Source organism: Gracilinanus agilis, chromosome 3, assembly GCF_016433145.1.
Source record: "Gracilinanus agilis isolate LMUSP501 chromosome 3, AgileGrace, whole genome shotgun sequence".
Taxonomy (NCBI): Eukaryota; Metazoa; Chordata; class Mammalia; order Didelphimorphia; family Didelphidae; genus Gracilinanus; species Gracilinanus agilis.
In genome coordinates this window covers 13304866-13331353 of record NC_058132.1, presented here as the reverse complement: position 1 = coordinate 13331353, position 26488 = coordinate 13304866, and the positions used below count along the sequence as shown (strand labels likewise).

Sequence of the window (26488 nt, the reverse complement as noted above, 5' to 3'; positions counted from 1 at the left end):
CAGTTTAAACAGCAAGGCATAATGGTCTAACTCCAAAGTAAATGCTCTATCCACCACCCTATGCTGCTTTCAATAACTACCTGAGAAGTGAAAGTAGAGGAAATTGGAATTCTGACGGGAGAATCTAAAATGAATAATTGTGGGGAGTGTAGTCCTGATGACATTCTCCTTATGTGACCTTGGCCTAATCCCTTAACCTTTATGGGTCTCAGTTTCCACATCTATAAAAAGGGAATTGAATCAGATGAATGCTAATATCCCTTGCAGACCTAAAATTATGAACCTATGGCAAAGGTTCTTTGCCTGGACTCTCAGTGCCTGAGGGAAATGGTACCAATAGGCAAAGATGGATACATAAGAGGGAGAGTGAATCAGTCAAAGACAAATCTTTTTTTTAAACCCTTAACTTCTGACCTAAAGTCAATATTGAGAAGCAGTTCCAAGGCAGAAGAGTGGTAAGGGCAAAGCAATTAGAGTTAAGTGACTTACCAAGGGTCACATAGCTAGGAAGTATCTGAAGCCAGATTTGAAACAGGTCCTCCTGACTCTAGGCCTGGCACTCTAGCCATTTTGCTATCTAGCTGTCCCAAAGACAAATCTCATCTACTCATCCTTTTGGCCAGTCTCCATGACCAATTTAGAAAAGTTCAGGTTGCTGCAATGAATACACAAATGAATGAAACACATGTCCATCTTCCTCAATTCTGCACAATTTCCTCTCCATAGAATGGGTTTCTGAGTGCACTGCCTCTTCTTACTTCATGGATCACTATGATTATAGGAAGTCAAATAGCTGGTCTCCTTCTGTCCAAGAAGATTCTCAGACTCATCACAGTTCGAAAGCTCTTCACATTCCTGGGTAAGAACAGCATCGTATATTCCATAATTTCCAGAAATCTCTTGCCATTTATTGAAAGAAGGTGTCAAGCAAACAATAATTTATTAAATACTCACTTAGGCACAAGGCACCAAAATAAGCAAAAAGACTTTCTGTCTATGATTTTTTTCTGTGCCTTTGCTCTCCAGGAATGTTCATCCCATCTTTAATAATGTTGGCTATCCCATATGTTGAATCCTTGACTGCTATAATCTTTTTGGTATTGACTTCATCAATAAGCAATCTGTGTTTCTCTGGATTCATCATTAATTCCCTAGATATCGCTCCCAGGTAAGATGTTGAGCCTTCTCTCTTCTTCAGCAGGTAGGGTTGCATAGTGGAAACTGGATACAAATCCCAACTCCAGCATCTATTGTGTGATTCTACCATTTATAACAAAACCCACAATTATCCAAATTATGTTAGTTTTCATGATTGCCTGACGCTAACAGCACATATATATATAGCTTATACTTTGTGAAACCTTTTACAAATATTCTATCATTTTATCCTAATGCCAACCCTAGGAAGGGCACATCTACATTTATAGATGAGGATATTAAGGCAGACAAAGGTTTAGTGATTTTCTCAAGATCAAACAGCTTGTAAATGTATGGGGTGAGTTCAATTTAGATCTTTCTCACTCTAAATCTAACACCCTATCCACTGTCCTACGAGGCTGAATCTTCAACCTTCTCTCTCCTCTGCTGGTATACTGGATTAGACCCATTGAGCTATGTTCTGGGGCCAAATCTTCCCCATAGGTAGCACTGAGACTAAGGTGCCCAGACAGATGGCACCCATTCCTCCCTGCTGAGCACTGTCAGAGCTTGAGACTTCAAGTGGTGTGTCTGAGGCACAACTTCATGATTGTAGCACAGTCCCAGGATCCCAAAGTCATCCTACATCTAATCACAGGACTCAGCATGGTAGGTGTGGTGAGGGGAGGTGGGAGGTGTGTGGTTCAGCCAGTCCAGCCTTATTTCTACTCTCCCCTTTATGCTGTGGAAATTTACTCTCTCTGCCTACCTTTCAAGTTTTGTTCAGCAAAATGACCCCGTGACTCCAGCTTGTTATTGGGTTTGGATTCCTGTTTTTTGAAATGCTTTTTAAAGATTTGTATGGAAGGATTTTCAAAGAGGTTTCAGCTTTTGCTGCTTCTAACCACCATGTTCTCTTACTTTCCTGCTCATCATTTCTTATAGCACAATAATATTCCATTATAATCATATACCACAACTTATTCAGCCATTCTCCAATTGAGGTACATCCTATCACTTTCCAACCTTTGCCACCATAAAAAGAGCTGCTATCAATATTTTTGTACATATACATCTTTTTCCTTTTTTTTTTTTTTACCTCTTTGGGAAATAGACCTAGTAATGGCAATGCTGGGTCAAATGTGGATGGTTTGTATGGTTTTAAAGTCCTTTGGACCCAGTTCCAAATTGCTGTCCAGATGAGTTGAATCAGTTCACAGCTCCCCTAACAGTGCTTTAGTGTCTCAAATTTTCCATATCGCCTCCAACTTTGGTCATTTTCCTTTTATGTCATGTTGTGAGGAAGATTAGATTAGTTAGTAATTAAGAATTAAGGTGTACCTAGCAGGAAGGAGCTGGACTGGGAATTCCAAGATGGAATGAAGGAGCAGGAAGAAGTGACTTGTGCTCTGAGAGGGACTCCATTAGGGGTTAGCACAAACTGTGGTTAGCCCTGGGAGATCTCAGAGTAAAGGACACCCTGCATCCTGATTTCCCTGAGATCCTGTATGGTGGTGGCATCTAGCAAAGAAGACAAGATCTACAGTGCAGTACCAAGGGAAGAGGAGAAGTTTGGGATCTGGTGGACAGTGTCTCAAGCACATCCTCTCAACTTGGTACCTGAGACCACCTTGGCTCTTGGAATCCAGAGATCATCAGTGGATTACAGTGAGAACCCCAAAGCCACATCAGCCCTTATCTGTGCTGCTCAAGCCTGGCAGGTCCACGTCTGAGGCTGTCACCCAGAGACTCCATTACTGCCCTGCCTGCATGGATCTTTAGATTAGAGTAGGAAAATCCTCCCCTTTCCCTGTGGGTTTTGTCATTAGGTTTTAAGGTTTTAGAGTAGAAATCCCTATCCCACCTTTTAGTCCTACATAATTAAACCCAGTTAATCCCTTTTACCTTGCCTGCTTGTTTCTAGACTCTGGCCTAGGGGAAGCTAGGTGACAGTTAAGACCAACTGCCATTCCTGTTAATCCAGTAAACTCTGGTCTTTCCATCCTGGTCTAGTCTCTCCTAAACCCCAGTGTGTGTACCCACAATCACTTAGTTTTATTATAACATCCCTGGTGTCTTATTTATTTATCTATTTTTTACAGTCATAATAGCCAAAGTGATAGGTGTGAGACAGTATCTTAAAGATGTTTTAATTTGCACTCATCTAGTTATACTTATTTAGTGCAAACTTTTCACAGAACTATAGATAGCTTTGATTAATTCCTTTGAAAACTTCCTGTTCATATCCATTGATGATTTATCACTTGGAGAATAACTTGCATTACTATATATTTGACTAATTTCTCTTTGTATTTTTTGTAATTTTTTCACTATTATGAATACTGCAGTACCTATATTTTCAGCTTAATCCCATAGGACAGTGATGGTGAACCTTTTAGAGACAGAGTGCAGGGCTCTGCCCCAATCCCACTCCCCAGAATGAGTGCTGTGCCTTCCCCCTAACCAGAGACCAAGTTCCATGCCCCTCCCCCACAATGATTGCTGGATGTGCCCTGTCCCCCTTTACCTGACATAGGGGAGGGAGAAAATACTCCCACTGGACTGTTGTTGGTCAGAGGAGGGGGGTGAAGTGAGGAATGTCTTCAGAGTATAAAGAGGAAGAGGGGAGTGGTCCAAGCCCTTTGCTCCCCTCCAGCTCTGCCACCTATGAACTTCCCACTTTACCCTCTATACTTTCCTAATGGGCTGCTGGACAGAGGGGTGGGGGATGTGAAAAAATGTTGTCAGGCATGGTGGAGACGGGGAAGGGAGCAGCTCCATTAGAGTCCCTCTGCCTTTCTAGTAATGAACTCTGGTGATGGGGCCTGGAGAGGGAGGGTGGCCAAGTGTCCAAAGAGAGTGCTCTGTGGCCCATGTTTGGCTACCATGCCATAGGTTTGCTATCACTGTCATAGGACATGTTTCCCTTATGCTCAAGTAAAACTAGATTATGGTTTGCCCTAAACCTTCCAGCCTTCCTACCTTTGTTCACATTTGTCCATGTGCCTAAACTATTCTTTCTATCTCTTTTTACTTGTTGAAGTCTCACCCATCCTTTAACACCCAACTCAAATGTCACTTCCTCAATGAAGCCTTCTGGGAACTCCAATTTGTAATATCATTTTTTTCCTTCTTCCCAATTCTTTGTTCTTACATGTTTCATGTATATATTCTCTATTGTTGTGCATTCATTCTGCTAGGGAGACATTGAGTATATCCTCAGTATCTCTCTGGTGATGATCACAAAGCAAGACATTCACAATCATAAGGACTAGTACAGTTTGGCCACAGAATGCAATAGAGGTGAGAAATGGGGAGAAGAGATGAAGATAAGTTGTCAAGAAGCTGATTTGGCTCAATCAACTAAAAAACTTCTAAGATATTAGAGCTATTCCAAAGTGGAAAGGGCTGACTCAGGAGCTCATTCTACTTCATAGGTGGGCTTCCAAAGAAGCCTGGATAAGGACTTGTCAGAGTTATCAATAGAGCGATAAGAGACTTTCAGAGTCCATTTCATCCAACTTCTAATCTTACAAATAATGAAATTCAGTCCCAGGTAAGTAAAGTGACTTACCCAAAGTCACACAAGTAAGACTAGGGGATTCTTGTTCAAGCATCACTTTTGAAACACTTTCCAGGCATGATATGCTGTTCCCTAGTATTAAGAAGCACAGGAATGAGATAAGGAAGGAGACAGGAAAGAAAGAAGAAAAATACATGTTCTTCTTTTTGATCTAGAAAATCTTTCTTCCCACAGATATGTGAGTTTTATCATGGGACTGACAACTCTTGCATCATCAATTTCAGGGATTTTTTCTACCACTGTTACTGGATACTTCATCAACCAGGTAAAGCATCTGTACTCAAAAGGGATTTGAACATTGTATAGAATAAGCCCTCTCTGGAGATAAACATGAACAGGAAGACAAAATGCCCTCAAAGGACCACAGAATGCAGAACAGGAAGGGACCTTAGAGATTATTTATTCTAACTCTCATTAATATAAGAATAAACTGAGGTTCTGTGTGATTTGTGACCTGTACAAGTAGTAGGCAATAGAATCCAAACTCAAGGCTCTTTCTATCCACTGTGTTATGATCTGGAATTGAGGACAGAAGGCACAGTTTAGGGAAAAATCATCAGGGAAGTCATAGAAACAGAAAAGGGATCATTCATTAGACAAAGGATGTAGGTTAGATTTCAATGATAAAGAAGAAGAGGGGCCATACTTTACTGGATCCTCAAGAAGTGACCTCTGCTGTCAGAGCTTATGTCTACTTCCTACAACCTACACAGACAGTTCTCATTAGGTGGCAACAGGCACAGTTCTATGGCTTCTTTCTCCTTTGGCTCTAACCTCACATCAAAGACATAAGGATCAGAAACCCCAGAGCCTGGCACTGCCCTAATGGGCAATTGGAAAGAAGGAAATCCAAATAATAAAAGACCAAATGAAGTAGCGGCTTCAGGGAAGTAGAAGAAAAGTAGAATAAAAACAGGGATGAAATCTGGAGAACCACAAGTCATCACACTCTCCAACCACCCCTATACCACACACACACGCACACACATATACAAACTCACACAGATATAATTATATGAAGAACTGCAATCAACTTCCAGTAATCCCAAAATTTCATATTAAAATTCTTTAATAAGAAAAAAATCACCTTTGTAAGGTGATATGTATGTGTGTGTCTTAGACCCTCTAATGTCACTGATTTAGAGAACTCTCTTTGAGTACAATCAATGCATATTGGGAAGTGTTCTGCAACTTAGAGTTGCAGAGTCACCTAAGTCACTGAGAACTTATGTGATTTCATCAGGGTCATAGACTAGTATGAGAAAGAGGAGTAACTTGAACCCAAGATTTCTTGACTCTGAGGTCAGTGTTCTATTCATGGTTCTTCCTATAGAGAATTAAAATTTATGTTTTCCTCACAACCAGCCCATGAAATTTGTTGTGCAAGGTTATTACAGATAAGGAAATGGATACTCTGGCTGATAGGTCATCCATGGCCACAAGCTAAGAGTCAGGGGTGGCATTTAATGCTATATATCTCCTAACCCCAAGTCTAAAACTCTGCCCACTGCACCTCAGTGTTTCTCAAACTCTTTGCCCCATTATGTTTTGAAGATTCATTTAACTGCCACCTACCCAATGGATGGCTCTTTAATCAAGACCAAAAATGACAGTCCCATAGAATACTTTCCATGGACAGAAGAATTTTATGTTTTCTAAATTAAGGGAAGATTGAGGAGGATAGAACACTTTTTGATCAATACTAAATCACAGACTGACAATTTTGCACCCACAGGACCCTGAAACTGCCTGGAAGAATGTTTTCTTTGTATCATCTGGTATTAATCTTTTAGGAATGATTTTCTTCCTCATCTTTGGCAAGGCAGAAATCCAGGATTGGACCAAAGAGAATACAATCACCCGCTTCTGAGTGTCCATTGATAATGAGAAGAAAATTAGTTTTTTAAAGGACATCCTTAAGGATTTTCAGTGTTATCCTCTACTTCTTAAATTTCATCTGCCAACATATGCTAAGGCTAGCCTTGTCTTTCTAATATGCACAACATCTCACCTAGCATCACTCTAGTTCAGGCCTTCATCACCTTTTTGGTCTCTTCCTCTCATTTCTTTCCCATTTGGATCTATCCATCAAATGATTGACAAGATGATTTTCCTAAAGCTTAGGGCTGATCATATCACTCCCTTCCAAAAAAATTTTGACTGCCTCCTTACTGCATCTAGGAACAAATATCAACTTCTCTATTTGAAATTGGTAGCTCTTCACCTCCTGGATCCTTCCTGCCTTCATAGTCATCTTCTATATAATTCTGCCCCTCATACTATGCATTCTAGACCAGCTAGCCTGCTTGCACATTATTTTGTATCTAAGCCATTCTCCATCTCCCCTCCATATGAGATTACACTCACTGCTCTTCATGCCTAGAATGCTTTTTCCTTTACCTCTGTACCTCAGGATCTCAGATTTCTTCAAGATTCCATTCAAGTCCCATCTTCTTTATCAATATTTTCCTGGTCTCTTCCCCAGTTGCTAGTGGATGCCCTCCCAAAACATATCAATGATGTGTTCATTTTGTACTGAAAAAATTAAAATTATTCTGTATCCATGATTGATTCCATTCTGTACTGGATCTTGTCCTGTATTAAAAGGGAATTTTGTTATTACTCATACCATTAGACCCCGAGACATCTGTTTGTTGTCTGTGAGTCCCAAACAGCCTAATCTGGTTCAATCGCCCAAAAGAAATGTCTCCATCCTTCTTTGTCCATGTGCAGGTAGAAAATATTTGATCTTCTCTAAGGGGACAATGAGGGTGGCGGAAATGATCCCCTAGCAAAGATTGCAAGAGGCATATATGGATCTCATAAAACAATTCACAATGCTTAATTGACAGAGAAGGGTATGATTAGCCCCATCTGAGTGCTAATCATCTTTTCTTAGTATAGCCAATTGTAATGATCCCCAGCTACCTGGACCCATGTCAACAAAGAAGGTTCTCCCCACTTCTCATTGAGGTAGCTGGTCTGACAAACTTCATTAATAATTATATACATCACTGTTAATTAACTAAATTTCCTTGGAGTATGTACTTCAGTTTACCTTCACTGAATTTACTCACAACAGTTTGGAGGGCCCACCAGGATCAGAGGAAGGAACCATTTTCCCAAACGCTCTGGGCACAACTCATCTCTTCTCTTCTGGGTGCCCTGGTGAAATTTTTCACTTGAAGGGAAGGTTTTTTTTCCTAGAAAGCTGTGGGTGAGACCAGACTCTACTCTCAAGCCCCCAAAATCTCTTTCTAGTTCCAAAATAGGCACCCCATTAGAGAAAAGTGACATTTTTGTCCTCATCTGTCTTGTGTTCAGTGAGATAATCTGGAAATAACTGGCAATATAAACCCCAGGTAAATCCCCTGGGGATGATCACTTGAAGGAATTATTTCCCTTCAAGGAAGACCCCTAATTGAGGTTCCTCAGTGCTTAGCACAATGTTTGTCATCAAGAGCATAATGAATGCTTTTTTACTCATTTATTCATTTTATTCATTCATTTGAGGAAAATAATAGTTTAAAAAATATTGGTGAGAAACACAAGTAGGCAAAGTCATCATCAGGGCATTTAAGTATGAAATTGGAAAGAATACAACAATCAGAAAGTCAAAATTACCTAGAAGTAGTGCTATACCCCCTCTTTTAATAATCAAGTAGAATCACCATATTTGGATTTTAACATCACAGTCCCAAATGTGCTTAGAGAGGAAGTGGAAATTGATCATAAAAGATGAAATTGTACTGAAGAAAAAACAAGATGACTAGACAAAGGATACACAAACTGGTGTCTTCTGGGAATTACAGAATGTTGAAGGTGTTGAAGTACAGGCTTTGAAGAGATATGAAGTAGGAAAAGACACTAAAAGTATTGTAAATTTTTTTAAATTTTATTTTTGTTGTGTAATATTTAAAATTAGGTTTGACTCAATATAAGAGTTATAAAAATGAGATTGTTGTGGTTGCTGTTTATAAAAATAAAATAACTTCTTAGGTCAAAAAAATCTGTTAGTAGCTCTTAATAATTTAATATAATATAAATACAGCAAAAGAGAGAAATGTAAGAGGAAAGTAGAAAACATTTCCTAGCTAAATACCCTATAATTGCTGATCCAAAGAAATTCAGCTCAGCTCTGACAAAAGCTCCCCCAGTTCCCAATCTCCACATGGAAGTCCAATACTTCTTCACTATGAGTCTCTCCAGTGTAAGCCTCTTCCATTAGTTCCAGTCATCTACCCAGAAAGCCTCCAGCACAGAATCATGCAGAATCCTCCTTACCCAGCAGAGTCTCCTTGTGGAAGAGCTAAGGAATGAATGAATGTTCTTTTTGGTCTTTCCTTTTGTAATTTTTTTCCACATCACTTCCTGTCTCTCTCCCTCATCAAGGGAATCAATCACAGCTTCCCAATTTGCCTAGCACTCCCCAGGGGCAGTGTCTGTGGGATCCACCTCTTGTCCTCTGAAGGTGTAAACTCTTACCAAAAGGATTCACAAGTTCCTAACTGATTGAGTTAAAAGGGTGGGGCATGCCAAAGTACTTGATTAATTTAAGATAAAGAAATTCCCTTTCATAGTTGTTATGTAAAACACACTTTCATATTGGTCATCATGTTGTAAGAGCACACTCATACATAACCAAAACCCCAAAATAAAATCATAAATATACTGTTGTGAAAGATGACTCCAATAGTTATTACTCTGGAGTTGAATAGTTTTCTCTATTATAAGCCTTCCTAGATTGTCCCAGATCATTGCATTGCTAAGAGTAGCCAAGTTTCATAAATAATCCTCATCCAGTACTGCTGTTATTGCACAAAATGTTCTCCCATTTCTACTTATTTTGCTCTCCATCAGCTCCTGCAGATCTTTCCAGCTTACCTGTAGGTCTTTCCAGCAGATCTTTCCAGATTTTTAAAATTTTTAAAAGGTTTTGACAAAACTCCAACAACTACAATGGGGAAACAGCATGGTATGGCACAAATGGCATTAGATTTGGAGTCAAAGGATTTGAGTTTGAATTACACCTCTGATACTTTTTATCTAGGCCTCCTGGGCAGGTCACTTCATTTCTATGGGTCCCAGATTCCCCATTTTTAAAATGATGGGGTTTGCAAGGACTCCAAAATTCCTTTCAATTGCAAAATCTTTGACTTTTTGAATTACCAATCTATATGCTTCCTTTCCAGAGAGTACTTTAGGCAAAGGATAGATGCCTACTGGTTTAATGTATTTTAGAGGGAATTGTTGTCTGGGCAGTAGTTAGCCCTGATAGTCACTAAGGTCCTGACAACTCTCAACTTGGGATTCTTTGACCTCTCAATGGCTAATTCAATCTGGTTTCTATGCTCCTGCCCCTGGATCTCTCCTGGTTTTGATGTTATTGGTCCCTTTCTCCTCCCTTTTCTTCTTTTCTCCAGCTCTCTTTTGGATCTCCTCTTTGTCTCTAGAATTATCTTTCTGTCTTCTTTGCTAGATTAGCTTTCAGCTCACTTTTTTGAGATTCTATTCTGTGATATTGAGATTCTCATCTCTAATTTCAATACAACAAGAAAACTAAAATCTACATTTGCTTCTTGGTGGACACAAAAGACAGTCCCCTTCTAATCTCCTTAATAATCCTTCCTATATTTTAAAATCACTGCCAATATGAACACCTCTCTTCTAGTCTTTGTCATCTTTTCTCTAAGGTATAATTTTCCGATTTCTCATTGTTTTGTAGCTTTTCTTTGAATCCTCCCTACATTTTATATTGTTCCTCTTAATTTGTTGAAACTCAGAACAGACAACATGATCTAGGATGAATACAACAAATTGATCTTACATTATTCAAAGATCTAAAATATTTAATTTGGCTACATTGGGTCCCTTTGAACTCACAGGACTTCCTAAAAGTGCAAGTGACCTATCACTGACAAGCAGACTGATAGTAATAAAGATTCCATTATCCATAAGTACAAGATGCATCCTAAAAAAATCTCCCTGAAGACAGAAGGAAGAATATTAAAATGCTGGGTCAGTAAGATCAGTAAGAGCATAGCTGGGAGAGAAATAAAGAGTGAAGGAATGAAATAGGTAGGTGTTCAGAATATAAAATTAACAAAAACAAATGGGAGTAAGGCTAGAAAATATCTATGCTTTAGGGTGAAAGATCTGAGTGTAGTAAAATTATGTAGAGGTAAACAAATAAGACAAACTTTAGACCACCTAGGTTCTGAAAGAGATGGTATCTTTTTAAAAGTTTCAGAGGAAGGGATGTCCTGGTGTCTCTGCCTCAATTTAGAAAGGCCATAACTGTGAGATTCTCCATATAGTGTGCTTGAGACTGCTGCCACCACCATTCCTGCTCCTTTCTGGCTTAAAGTTTTAAACTTGACATTTCAAAGTTCAACATGAATATAGCTTCCCTCTTTGAAAATGGCTTCAGTATGTACAAAGTTGAAAGCTGGTTTTGGTGGAGATATTGCCCCTAAGGCTTTCTACTCCACTGTCCTTGGGTGCCCCAGGCAGCAGGGTGTGAGGATGGGTATGAGCCAAAATAAGATCCAGAGCAAAATAAGTATTCCAACCCTGAGGTATTCTACTGAAGATGATCTTTTCACCAACTAGGACAACTTGGAGATGATTCAGCACTATACTTTTCTACAATGAGCATCATATGATCCTTCAAAAGGGCCCTATGCTATTCACAGAAATCTCTTTGAGCTGCCCAAAAAGAGAAATTATGACAAATTTTTAAGACCTTCTATATCCCAGTCATTTATGTTGTCATCCAGGTGTGATAATAAGATTAAATTTACCCTGCCCATCTTTAGATTTAATCACCAAAGGTGAAAACATCTCCACTTAACTCACAGGTTGGGAGGTCTGTAACTCATGTGCACTAGAGTGAGTGACAAATCAGAATTTACTGACTGCCTCCTGGGCAGTCCTAAGAAAAGTGTCTGTTGTGATTGGACATGTAAACTAAAAGGAAGACACAGGAAGTGACACAAAAGAAGCTCCTTTAAATGAGAGCTGAGTGAGCTCAGCTTCTCTTCTGGTTCGTGTCCAGGACTTGAAGGAGCTCTGGAGCTGGTGAGACTGTTCTAAAATCTTTCATTTGGAATTTCACATGGTGAGTGTAAAGACTGAATCTTCCCGAACTTCTCTTAAGGAACTTCCCTTTTAATAGAGACTCTGTGGCTGAAGCTTTTGCTTCATTCGCCTCGAGGTCCTTCAGGCCTCTGACTTTCCAGCCTTGGGATCAAGGCCAGATTTCCTTTGGCTGAGGGTTAATTAGATCTACCTGGAATGAACTAGGAGATCAGAGCAAATTACCTAGTATGTTAGATTACTTATCCTTTTTTATCCTCTCTATCATTTCCTTATTTCTTCTTCCTCTCCTCATTTGTAAATAAACTTCCACATTAGTCATTTTGACTTGAGGTTATTCTTTAATTGGGGATTGATAATTATTCAATTTCCTGGTGACCAACCTTTTAATATTAACCCAATCAAATCCCCTTTTTACCCCTTACACAGGCCATGGTGTCCCTATATATCTCTAGTCATAATACTGGCATTTTGATGCCCATTCTCCTTTTGCAGCTCTGCCTGGTTTTAACGCCACTGAATAAGATGCCCCCATGCCAGTGGTACCCCGTGAGATCCTCCCTCACTAGTTTCTAGATTCATTTTCTTCATAGTCTTATCCTATTAGATTGTAAGCTCCTTGGGGTTAGGGACTATCTTTTTCTAATTTCTATTCCTGATGATTAGTAAATTACCTGTTGTATAGAGTGGGCACTTATTAATTATTTATTGAATCACATACTTCAATGATAGTGTGACCGTCAGTGAGACTATTTATGAAAGTTATGCCCTTCCCCACATCATTCTTCATCTGGATCTTGCTGGCCATGACCCAATGGATTACTTCATGATGACCTTGAGCAATACAATAGTTTCATTACCAATATCTGAGAAGGAAATGGTGCATGATCTCAAGAACAGTTGTTCATATGGCCATAGACTTTTAGGATGGCCACTGCTGCAGCTAACTCTTCCTAGGTAATGTGATAATTAGATTAAATCTACATTGCCCATCTTTAGATTTAATCACCAAAGATGAAAACATCTCCATTTTTGGGTGGTCTGTAACCCATGTACGCTAGAGTAACAAATCAGAATTTACTGACTGCCTCATGGGCAGTCCTAAGAAAAGTGTCTGTTGTGATTGGACACGTAAACTAAGAGGAGGCCACAGAAAGTGACACAAAAGAGGCCCCTTTAAAAAGAGACCTCAGTCAGCTGAGTGGACTCTTCTGGTTTGTGAATGGGACCTGAAGGAGCTCTGTTGGTTCGTGACTGGGGTATTCCATGTGGTGAGTATAAGACTGAATCTTCCTGAACTTCTTTTAAAGGATTTCCCTTTTAACAGAAAATTTGTGAGGGAAGCTTTTGCTTCATTTGCCTCTGCCCCCCACCCCCCAGCCCTCTAGGCCTCTGGCCCTCTGAGTTTCCAGCCTTGGGTTAATTAGATCTACTTGGATTAACTAGGGGATTGGAGCAAATTACCTACTGTGTTAGATTCTTATTTCCTTATTTCTTCTTCCTCTTCTCATTTGTAAATAAATTTCCATAAAAGTCATTTTAACTTGAGGTTACTCTTTAATTGGGGATTGATAATTGTTTAATCAACTGGTGACCTAACCTTTTAAAATATTCAACCCCCAAACCCTTTCCCCCCCATTACAGTAATCACCTCGCAATGAAAGCTTCCAAAGCCCAATCAACACAGTACCTGGCACATAATGGTTGATGTCCTTCATATTAAAAGGGGACTAAAATGACATTGTTACATCAGGGTTAATGTACAGTGTATCTATGTGTGGTGGTTCAGACAAATACAAGCTTGGAAGACTAGAGCACAAATCAGGTACAAATAGCCCATATGAATGTTGGAATGAGGGTGTCTCTAAGTTTTCACATCTTGTGTTTCTTTTGCATTACAGAAATTCTGCTTTTCTCATAGCACTCAGCATTTTCTTTGATGTAGGAATGTCATTCAGAATGGTCTTGACTTGGATTCCTTGAAGAAGAGTGGGTGGTTCTTGGAGATTGGGGATGAGGGCACTGAACAGTTGATGGTACATTGCAACAGAAGTGGCACAGAGGGAGGAGACCAGGGAAACTCATAAAGCTGCCTCAGCTCAGGGGAGCCAGAGTCAGGGCTGATACTACTGGAAAACAGAAGACACATGACAGGTAAGTGGGGATTCAAAGATGGTTTTGGAATCAGAAACACCTGAGTTTTAGTCCTAATTCACACATTTAGAAATGGTGAGAACAAGGAAGCTTACTTAAGTCACTGAAGTTCCTTCAAATCCTTTCCCCTCTCCCTTCAACATGGGTTTAATAGTACCTCACTAGCAAAGTTGGTGTTAGATCTAAGTGAAATCAAATGTATGAAAGGGAATCTTGGTTCTCTTTGAGTTCACACTTGTGAAAGGAGAATCCTTTGTTCTTTTTGCCTAGTTGGACTTAACACTTTGGTTGGCAATAACTGTGAATCAACACAAGCTTGAACTAGGTGGGAGAAGCTTGAAAACCACTTAGTGAGTTCGCATCTTACTTGATGCTAGGTGAGAAGCCAGCAAGATACTTAGAGAGCTCCACCTTTTCCCCCTAAACTCAAACAGCCAGAAACTTAAGAATCCACACCCGCAGGTGGCTGGGACTTCCGGGTTAATATGGTGGCAGAGTAAAAAGCAGCTGCTTAACCTCTCCTAACTGAAACATATAGGACTCCTCAAGGGGACATAAAAACAAATCCAGATGAAGGAAGAGACCCCACAACAGGGCGCAGCGTTGAAGGTACATGAGATTGGGCATTTCCATGCTATAAAGTGGTGAAACAGCTCTCACTAAAAGGTGAGCTGAGCAACCCACTCCCCCCCCCCCACCTACAGTGCCAAAGCCAACGCAAAAGAGTTAGAGCAAGTTTGGGGCACCTATTAAGTCATTGGCAGCTCTAGGGCCTGCTCCTGAGAGCAGCAAGACTTAAGACCCCAAGAGGTTAAAGAATGCACAGACTTTGAAGACAGGCCTTGAATGCAGGCGCAGGTGAAGGCATGGACACAGGCACGGACAAGGATCTTGAGTGCAGGCTTGGACCTTGAGTGGGGACCCAGTGCAGATGGGGTGCACAACTGTGGAAGCAGCACCCTGAGACTGTTGAAGGAGCCTCGGGCGGAGGAGCAAGCAAGGGGACCACCAGGAGGCTTGACCTTGAGAACAACTAGATCTGAGACCTCAGGAGCCTAAAGAGCGCAGACAGACTCTGAGTGTGAGGATAAAGCTGAGAAGGTGCTGGACTGCCAATGGCAAGCCAGAATCAGGAACTCCAGAAGAGAAAGATCAACAAAAGAAATCTTTAACACTTGACAACTTTTACACAGAGAAAATTCGGACAACAGAGCAAACAGTAGAGGAGAACAAACAAGCAATCACATCCAAACCTTCCCAAAATAATGAAAACTGGTCACAAGCTCTTGAAGAATTCAAATCTGAGATGATGAGAAAGATGGAAGAGATTTGGTGAGAGAAGTGGGAAATAACTGAAAAGGAAATTAACAGGTTAGAAGACAGAAACTCCCAATTGGAGAAACATGCCCCCAAATCAAACGAAATGGTAAGCAAAATGGAAACCAAAATTAGGCAAGAAAATAACAGTTTAAAAGGCAGAATTTTGCAATTGGAAAGTGAGGTAAGTAAATTGAAGACCAGAAACAACCACATTGAAAAGGAAAACCAGTCTCTAAAGGCTAGAATTGAGCAATTAGAAGCTAATGATCTCTCAAGACAACAAGAACAAATAAAACAAAGCCAAAAGGCTGATAAAATAGAAGGAAACATGAAATATCTCAATGAGAAATTGACAGATCAAGAAAACAGATCGAAAAGAGACAATTTGAGAATCATTGGTCTCGCTGAAAAAGCAGAAATTAATAGAAATTTGGACTCCATACTAAAATAAATTATTCAGCAAAATTGCCCTGAAGTTCTACAACAAGAGGGCAATGTAGACATTGAAAGGATCCATAGATCACCCTCTACACTAGACCCAGAAAGGACAACCCCCAGGAATATAATAGCCAAATTCAAAAGCTTCCAAGTAAAAGAAAAAATCTTACAAGAAGTCAGAAAGAGACAATTCAAATATCAAGGAGCACCAATCAGGACCACACAGGTTCCAGCAGCCTCCACACTTAAAGTCTGCAAGGCTTGGAATATGATATTCAGAAAGGCAAGAGAACTGGGTCTACAACCAAGGATCACCTACCCATCAAAACTGACTATATACTTCCAGGGGAAAGTATGGGCACTCAACAAGATAAAAGATTTCCAAGTATTTGCACAGAAAAAACCAGGACTAAATGGAAAGTTTGATATCCAACCACAAAAATCAAGAGAAACATGAAAAGGTAAATAAGAAACAGAGGGGAAAGAAAGAAAACTCTTATTTTTTAAATTTGCCTCTTTAAGGGCTTCAATAAGATCTAATTATTTGTATTCCTATGTGGAGAAATGTTATGTGTAATTCTCTGTAGTGAACTCTAATCACTATTATAGTTTTCACTATTATAGTGATTAGAAGAATTATTCATAGGGAGAGGTTGGAGTACTATATGGTCTAAGATGATATGAGGAGTGGGAAAGAGGGGGGTGAATAGTAGAGGACACCAAGAGAAACTTGAATGAATAAGAAAAATAGGATATTCTATTACATACAAAGAGAGCATGGGAAAGGGAGGGGATGAATACTATTATGAGAAGGAGAGGAAGAGAGCATTAAGAGGTAATATTTAAACCTTACCCTTGGTGGAATTAACCCTGAGAGGGAAGAGTAGCTATGTCCATTGGGATATAAAACTCTATCTAACCCTACTGAGAAAGTCAGAAGGGATAAACCAAGGGGAGCAAGGGAGTGGGGAGGTCAAAAAAGGGAGGGGAGAAGATGGGGGAGGGAATTCATTAGACCTTAAAAATAAAAAAGAGGGGAATAACAAGGGAGGGGGTAGAAAGGGAAGTAAATCAAGGAAGGGGACAAGGGTTACTGGCTTAAAGCAAACCACTGGTTTAAAATGAAATAGTGTAAGAAGAAGGGGTAGAACTAGGAGAGGATACCAAAATGTTGGGGAATACACAACTGATAATTATAACTCCGAATGTGAATGGGATGAACTCACCCATAAAATGGAAGCAAATAGCAGAGTGGATTAGAAACCAAAAGCCTACCATATGTTGTCTACAAGAAAAACATATGAGGTGGGTGGACATACACAAGTTTAAGGTAAAGGGCTTGAGCAAAATCTTTTGGTCTTCAAATGAGAAAAAGAAGGCAGGAGTGGTGATCATGATTTCTGACAAAGCCAAAGTAAAAATAAATATGATTAAAAAAGACAAGAAAGGTAATTACATCCTGATAAAAGGCAGTATAGACAATGAGAAATAACACTGCTCAATATGTATACACCAAATGACATAGCATCCAAATTCCTAAAGGAGAAACTGGCAGAGCTCAAGAAGGAAATAGATAGTAAAACCACAATAGTGGGATATCTAAATATTCCTCTTTCTGATCTAGATAAATCAAACCAAAAAATAAATAAGAAAGATGTAAGAGACAGGCAGCTGGGTAGCTCAGTGGAGTGAGAGTCAGGCCTAGAGACAGGAGGTCCTAGGTTCAAACCCGGCCTCATCCACTTCCCAGTTGTGTGACCCTGGGCAAGTCACGACCCCCATTACCCACCCTTACCAATCTTCCACCTATGAGACAATACACCAAAGTACAAGGGTAAAAAAAAGAAAGAAAGATGTAAGAGAGGTGAATGAAATCCTAGAAAAATTAGATTTAATAGATATGTGGAGGAAAATAAATAGGGACAAAAAGGAATACACCTTCTTTTCAGCTGCACATGGTACATTCACAAAAATTGACCATGTAATAGGGCATAGAAACATTGCAAACAAATGCAAAAGAGCAGAAATAATAAATGTAACCTTCTCAGATCATAATGCAATAAAAATAATAATTAGTAAGGGTACCTGGAAAGGTAAATAAAAAACTAATTGGAAATTAAATAATATGATTCTCCAAAACCAGTTAGTTAAAGAAGAAATCATAGAAACAATCAACAATTTCATTGAAGAGAATGACAATGATGAGTCATCCTACCAAATTCTGTGAGATGCAGATAAGGCAGTACTCAGGGGGAAATTTATATCCTTGAGTGCATATATTAACAAATTAGGGAGGGCAGAGAATAATGAATTGGGAATGCAACTTAAAAAACTTGAAAGCGAGCAAATTAAAAATCCCCAGATGAAAACTAAATTAGAAATACTAAAAATCAAGGGAGAAATTAATAAAATCAAAAGTAAAAGAACTATTGAATTAATAAATAAGACTAGAAGCTGGTATTTTGAGAATACAGATAAAATTGACAAAGTACTTGTCAATCTAATAAAAAAAAGGAAAGAAGAAAACCAAGTTGACAGTATCAAAGATGAAAAGGGAGACCTCACCTCTAATGAAGAGGAATTAAGGCAATCATTAAAAACTATTTCGCCCAATTATATGGCAATAAATATAGCAATCTAGGTGATATGGATGAATATTTGCAAAAATATATATCACCTAGATTAACAGCAGAAGAAATAGAATACCTAAATAATCCCATATCAGAAAAAGAAATTGAACAAGCCATCAAAGAACTCCCTAAGAAAAAATCACCAGGGCCAGATGGATTCACAAGTGAATTCTATCAGACATTCAAAGAACAACTAATCCCAATAGTATTTGATATAATAAGCAAAGAAGGAGTCCTACCAAATTCCTTTTATGACACAAATATGGTACTGATTCCAAAGCCAGGTAGATCAAAAACAGAGAAAGAAAACTACAGACCAATTTCCCTAATGAACATAGATGCAAAAATCTTAAATAGAATACTAGCAAAGAGACTCCAGCAAGTGATTAAGAGGATTATCCACCATAATCATGTTGGATTTATACCAGGAATGCAAGGATGGTTCAACATTAGGAAAACCATTCACATAATTGACAGATCAACAATCTAAGAAACAAAAATCACATGATTATCTCAATAGATGCTGAAAAAGCCTTTGACAAAATACAGCATCCATTCCTATTGAAAACACCTGAAAGTATAGGAATAGAAGGTCCTTTCCTAAAAATAATAAACAGTATATATCTAAAATCATCAACAAGCATCATATGCATTGGGAATAAATTAGAAGCCTTCTCAATAAGATCAGGAGTGAAACAAGGATGCCCATTATCACCTCTATTGTTTAACATTGTCCTAGAAACACGAGCAGTAGCAATTAGAGAAGAAAACAAAATTGAGGGTATCAGATGATAAATATGAAAAATGATAAAGGCGTGTACAAATGTATATATTAGTATTTTAATTAAAGCCATGTTTATAGATAAAGTTATCAGACCACACGCATGTAAGCATTCAAAACTGCCGCCTCCATTACTGTCTCCAGTCTGCTAGCCAAGAGCCTACCGGCAAAAGAGACCACTCCCTCCTAACCCAGGAGATTTTAAACCCTCTCTGCGTCGACAAAGACCTCCCCATGCCCCAAAGACCCGGAAACAGAAACAGCTGGACCATGTTGGATCACGGGAAATGTAGTTTTGATACATTTCCCCTGTCCATAGAAATATATACACTTTTAGATGGCATTTTCCCAATTTTCACTTTTACACAAAATAGGCAATGAGGAGACTAAGCTATCACTCTTTGCAGATGATATCATGGTCTACTTAAAAAATCCTAGAGAATCAACTGAAAAGTTAGTAGAAATAATCAACAATGTTAGCAAAGTTGCAGTACACAAAATAAATGCACATAAATCATCAGCATTTCTATATATCTCCAACATATCACAGCAGCAAGATGTAGAAAGAGAAACAGCATTTAAAATCACCCTAGACAATATAAAATACTTAGGACTCTATCTACCAAAACAAACACAGGAATTATACGAAAACAACTACAAAACACTTTCCAAACAATTAAAACTAGATCTAAACAATTGGAAAAACATTGATTGCTCATGGGTAGAATGTGCTAAAATAATAAAAATGACCATTCTACCCAAATTAATTTACCTATTTAGTGCCATACCTATCAAACTACCAAAAAAATTCTTTGCTGAATTAGAAAAAACTATAACAAAGTTCATTTGGAATAACAAAAGATCAAGAATATCAAGGGGAAATAATGAAAAAAAATGTGAAGGAAGGTGGCCTAGCAGTACCAGATGTTAAACTATATTATAAAGCAGCGGTCATCAAAATGGTATGGTACTGGCTAAGAGACAGAAGGGAGGATCAGTGGAATAGACTTGGGGTAAGTGACATCAGCAAGACAGTGTATGATAAACCCAAAGAGCCCAACTTTTGGGACAAAAATTCACTATTTGACAAAAACTGCTGGGAAATTTGGAAAACAATATGGGAGAGATTAGGTTTAGATCAACATCTCACACCCTACACCAAGATAAATTCAGAATGGGTAAATGACTTGAATATAAAGAGGGAAACTATAAAAAAATTAAGTGAACACAGAATAGTATACCTGTCAGATCTGTGGGAACGGAAAGATTTTAAAACCAAGCAAGAGTTAGAGAAAATTACAAAATGTAAAAAATGATTTTGATTATATTAAATTAAAAAGCTTTTGTATAAACAAAAACAATGCAAACAAAATCAGAAGGTAAACAACAAATTGGGAAAAATTTTTATAACAAAAAATTCTGACAGGGGTCTAATTACTCAAATATACAAGGAGTTAAATCATTGTATAAAAAATCAAGCCATTCCCCAATTGATAAATGGGCAAGGGACATAAATAGGCAATTTTCACATAAGGAAATCAAAACCATCAATAAGCACTTGAGAAAATACTCTAAATCTCTAATAATCAGAGAAATGCAAATCAAAACAACTCTGAGGTATCACCTCATACCTAGAAGATTGGCTAAAATGAGAGAAGCAGAGCTATAAAAGAATGCCTGCTCTTTGATCCAGCCATACCACTGTTGGGGTTGTAGCCCAAAGAGATCATAAATAAAAAGACTTGTATGAAAATATTTATAGCTGTGCTTTTTGTGGTGGCAAAAAAAACTGGAAAATGAGGGTATGCCCTTCAATTGGGGAATGGCTGAACAAATTGTGGTATATCCTGGTGGTGGAATACTATTGTGCTCAAAGGGATAATAAACTGGAGGAATTCCATGTGAACTGGAAAGACCTCCAGGAATTGATGCAGAGTGAAAGGAGCAGAACCAGGAGAACATTGTACACAGAGACCATTACACTGTGGAAAAATAGAATGTAATGCACATTTGTACTAGCAGCAATGCAATGACCCAGGACAGTTCTGAGGGATTTATGGTAAAGAACACTACCCACATTCAGAGGAAGAACTGCAGGAGTGGAAACACAGAAGAAAAGCAACTGCTTGAACACATGGGTTGAGGCGGCCATGATTAGGGATGTAGATTTGAAACTACCACACCAATGCAACTATCAACAATTTGGAAATAGTTCTTGATCAATAATACATGTTAAAACCAGGGGAAATGGGCATTGGCTATGGGGGAGGGAAGTGGGGGAGGGTGAAGGGAAAAGTAAGAGCATGAATCATGTAACCATGTTAACTTTTCTAAAATATAAAAATTATTAAATAAAAAAAATTCATACACTTAGAAAGGTGCAAATTCAAAGGTGAACACTCAGACAATTTGGAAAGTGTGATTGTCCCCCATGAAAAGGGATAGGGGCAGGAAACCACCATAAAAGCCATGAAAATCCCTGAGTAGGCAGTCTGGTGAAGGAGGCTAGTAGAGAGTGAACTCCAAGAAAGAGTCACTCTAAGAAGGAAGTCAGCTTCAAGAAGAAGGCCAGCTAAAAGAAGAAAGTAGGCTTCAGGAGTCACTTTCAGCTCCAGTCATTGTCTTGGGTGAGCGGATAGTTAGTTTTCTTTACCTGTCTTCTGGAGATAGTTTAATTCTGATTGAAGGTTAACAAGTCCTGGCTAAGCCAAGCACTGGAACAATATTTAGTTAGATAGGTTAATGTCTTTTCTACCCTTTTTTACTTTCACTCTTTCTACCTCATTTAGAAATAAAAGATTTATAATTTTCATATATTTAGACAAACCATTAATTTTAACACTAACAAGTGTAAAGTGATTGTAGCAAAGCTTAGAATGTCATATAAATACTGACTACTAGTATAGACATGACTATGTCTGGTAGAAGCATAAGTGAAATATTCTGACAAGATCAAGACCTTTTAGAGTCATAGTTTGTGTATTTTTCTTTGAGATGGGCAAGGCCCTTCTATGAAGACATGTCTTCAGACTCAGTCACATTCTTTCTGGTTGTTGTCCCCAACATCTACCACTGAAGTTGATTCACTTCTCTAGCCAAAATCTTGGGACCTAACCTCAGCTCCTTCCATCTGTACCCCTGTACTGAACTATAGCTGAGCCTGTGGAAGATACTGTTTCTGTTTTTCCTTCTAGTATCTTTTTTTGATCCCATGGTTATACTTCATGGACCATGGCACTTGCCTGCTCCAGGGAATGGGATGAATGGAATCCCTCTATCTAGGAGGCAGTAAATCAGTGGTTGCCAAACTTTTTTGTCCTACTGTCCCCTTTCCAGAAAAAATATTACTTAGCCCCCTGGAAATTAATTTTTTTTAAAATTTTAATAGCAACTAATAGGAAAGATGAATGCACCTGTGGCCATCACCACCTCCTTGGATCTCTGTAGCACCCATCAGGGGGCAGTAATGAAGTAAAGTAAATGATTAAAACTAAAACTGGTCAACAGACCCCCACCCTGTATACCTGCTTGTTGTGTAACCATTAACTACAGAATGTTCCTGGCAAAGTTCCAGGAATTACAAGGTCCCCAAGTATGTCTGCACCCCACCATCTTCTGGGCAAAAGTCTTATTTCCTCATCTTCAAAGCAAAGCCCTGTAAGCACCAGACCAAAGCCCTGAATCTCTTCATCTTCAGGGAAAAGTTCTGTTTTCTCATAAGGACCAAATCAAAGCCTCAAAAATGTATATAAACTCTACTCTGATTATGCTACCTTGAAGCTCTCTTGCAGAGCTTCCCTAGCACATTAGAATTAAAGACTTCCCCTTGCTTGGATTGCATTGTCTCTGTGTGTTCCTTAGGCGGTCATTCACTCAGACCCTAACAATAGCGCCCACTTTGGGAATCACTGCAGTAAATGTCTAGTCTAAAAATCAGAAAACTTGACTCTTGGCTAGATTTCTCAGATACTGGGATTCTGCTGTGAAGTGTGCAGTAGTGGGTGTGGACACTCTTCACTGCAAAAAGACAGGAGCCCTCCATTCTCTCATCTGGACACTTGATAAATCCTTAGTATACTAGTGGGATTAATATGTCCAAAGAGAAAATTCCCCTTCCTTGTTTCTGAGGGGTGAATACCTGGATGCCTTCAGGGCTAAAGATAAGTAGCTAGATAAAGTGCTAAGGACACAGTTTATGGGGGTAGGGCTAGGGTGAAACAATGAGGGGGATGGAAAAAGTATTGAGGTGTGAACTTTGGGGAGGGAGTTAGAGATGGGTTCACACCTTCTCAATGTGAAAGGCACAGGACAAGAGATCTCTGAGGATAAATATAAAAGGCCAGGACCAGCTCATTTTGAGCACTTGCTCAGAGCTGGGATTCCAACTGGAGCTGTGTTCCTGACTGAGAAGCCTCCTGAAGGACAGCAAAGGTAGGTTTCCCTCCCAGGAAACACCTTTCAGTTTTACTTCTATGAAATTGGAAGGATAGCCTGTTTGAGGGACTGAGGAGAGACAAGCTCTTGGGGGATTTGGAGTTACTATAGTTATTGGGTTTGATTCAGTGTTGGGCATATGATCATAGCTCCCTGAACAGAATCATATTCCTTGCCCTGCCTAAACCTCAGTTTCCTTCTCTGGCCAAAGGAACACTGACTGGCTGCAGTGCCCTAACTCCAACAGCATTTTAGTATCCAGTAGCCAGAGACTGGCAGTTAGGAAGTCATGAGATGAACAATATGATAGCATGACATCAGGCCCTCTCATAGGGAGCAGTGTCTAGTCTTGGATCCTCTGCTAGTTAGATCTGGGAGCATCCAGAATAGATCTTCATGCTCAATTCATTAAAGAGCTCCTGAGCCAGCCTCCAAAGCAGATTGGACTAATATTGAACCAATTGGGTTTTCTGAGATGCTCTATGCATTCAGTAGGCAGTCAGCCAGGTCAACAACCTTAGAGAAAGCACTTTGTGTCAATCTATGTATTAAGTGAAGGGGACTAGAAGGAAGAACCAGCCAAGAAGACTGTGAAGGAACAGTTGGATCACTGGGAAGAAACAGGAGAAAACACAATGTCAAAAAACCCAAAGAGGATATAAGAGGTGGGGTTAAGAATGGGGCAAGTAATGGGCCTGTTCCTAAACAGAGAGGTAGGAGCCAGTAGGTTGGAAGAGGATGAAGATTAGAGAAATCTGGGATTACAGAATACACTATCAGCTGGGGAAGGAGCCAGGAGCTGAGATGAAGGATGACTGAAGAGGGGCTTCTTTTGCCCAAGAGAAGGGTTACTTCTACTTGAGAGAGAGAGAGATGGGGGAAGAAGATAGGCAGAGGGACCTCAATCCAATGGTCTCAATTTCATCCAGTTTAGAATGGGGCAATGGTCTCATCTGTGGAAACTGGGAAAGGACATGTTGAGGGAGGCTTGTTGGAATGAAGGAAAATGTTTAGAATAGTTGCTATGTAGCCTGGGATACAGAATCAAATATAGAATTGTAAAAGAACTCATAAATATTTACAAATATAAGGGTCATAAGCATTAATTCTTTTTTCCCCTTTTCACCATAACATTTTCCATTTAATTTTGTTCATATATTAAAATGACTTGATCATAACCATTTAATAACATCCAATCTAAGATAATTCATTTTCTTCTTCCTTTTCAGAGTTTGACTCCACTTTCGGCACAGCTCAACTATATTGGAGCTCACACACAGACAAAGACTAGGAAGAAAAGAAATTGTGGAAGTGAGAGACAAGGAAGAACTAGAGGAAGAGAGGCAGCTTGAAGATAAGGAAGCAGCTCCCTCAGGCTCCATTTTGGCCATCAGTGGCACCATGTCATTTTCAAGGGACCCAGAGAGCAGTGGAAGGGAAGTGATTTCTGATGAAAGGTTCATGAAGCTTACTTTGCCACCCCAGTTTGTTCCAGGACATTTGGAAGACTTGGAAGATGCCCTCATCCAGAGATCACCTGACTATACACTCTCTGAACATGGGAAAGAGAAGGAGACAAAAGTGCAGAAAGATTGTAAACTGAGAAGTCAACTGAAAGATAATGAAGCATTTCTTTCATGCTCCATTTTGGTTCATGGTGCCACCATGTCAGCTTCAAGTGACCCACAGAACAATGGAAGTGAAGTGAATTCTGATGAAGGGTTCATGAGGATTCCTTTGTCACCTCAGTTTGTTCCAGGATGTTTGGAAGCCTTGGAAGATGCCCTTGAAGTAAATTCTGATGCAGGACTCATGAGGATTCCTTTGCCACCTCAGTTTGTTCCAGGATGTTTGGAAGTCTTGGAAGATGCCCTTGAAGTGAATTCTGATGCAGGATTCATGAGGATTCCTTTGCCACCTCATTTTGTTCCAGAATGTTTGGAAGACTTGGAAGATGCCCTTATGTGCCTCAACTTTCCTCCTGCTTACAAAATTGATGAAAGTAAAGACAACTGCAGTGATAACAGTGGTGGTGAAAATCCCACTGATTTCAATGATAGGCATAGGAGTGGCAGGGATCACAGTGACAATCACAGCCATGAAAAGCATGCCAATGATGTCTACAGCAATGGCTATGGTGAATATGGACAGGGGATTGCTGAAAAAGCCTTGAGAAGGGATTAAAATGTTTGGAATGGCTTCTTCTGGTGAAGGGGAGAGGGAATCCTTTAGGGAGGGTTCGAAGGACTGGCTCTTAAAAAATCTGAATTAAAATTATTGAAATTTTTATTCCTTTAATTTTTAAATGGGATTTCCCCCACATAACTGTGTTCTGTTGTTCAGACCATTTGATTATCCTCCCTCCTCACATCATCCATCTGCCCTTTTCTCTTACACAAACAACTACAAAACAAGGAATGTACCATGCTTGCTTCCACCTTCACAGCATGCAATCTGAGTTGGAGCTCAGCTACAGAGAGCTATAGAGAGTGTCCGGGTCCAGCCGGACACAACCGAGGGGTCCGGGGAAACGGCAACCTAAGAACCCATAGGGAGAGAAGAGGGGAGACCTCGCGCGCAAGACACAGAGTCGTTTGGATGGAAGCAAGGCTCGTTTATTGCAGATCTATGACAAGAATATATAGGTTGAGGGCAGAAGGGGGTCGGCAGATACTAAGGGGAAAGGAACGCGGAAAGGGAGCATAGAAAATCTCCTGTGGTGTCTTACTGTCTCCAAGCATGGCTGGGCCTATGATCAATATCTTATCTTAGAAGAGTGAATGATATCTATTCTTAGAAGAGTGACTATTTTATCTTAAAGTCTTGGTCCCTAACAATTCCCCCTTTCTTTTTTTAAATAGAAGGGCGTAAGGAATAAGTTTATTATCCTTTGGTTGTTGTTCCATCCAAGTC

General features: G+C 39.4%; 1 protein-coding gene and 1 pseudogene across 1 annotated transcript; both read left to right on the top strand.

The window, feature by feature from the left end:
* The window catches only part of LOC123239032, a 50190-nt pseudogene extending 42842 nt beyond the window's left edge, over positions 1 to 7348 (top strand).
* Positions 7349 to 13429: 6081 nt separating this feature from the next.
* On the top strand, positions 13430 to 25856 carry LOC123239883. The gene is made up of 2 exons (XM_044667208.1): positions 13430 to 13972; positions 24805 to 25856. The coding sequence occupies exon 2, from the start codon at positions 24977 to 24979 to the stop codon at positions 25757 to 25759; it is 783 nt and encodes a 260-aa protein (XP_044523143.1). The 5' UTR covers positions 13430 to 13972; positions 24805 to 24976; the 3' UTR covers positions 25760 to 25856.
* Positions 25857 to 26488: the final 632 nt, after the last annotated feature.

Excerpts from the sequence above, each read along its gene's own strand:
- LOC123239883 (XM_044667208.1), top strand. The coding sequence starts at position 24,977 with ATGTCATTTTCAAGGGACCCAGAGAGCAGTGGAAGGGAAGTGATTTCT.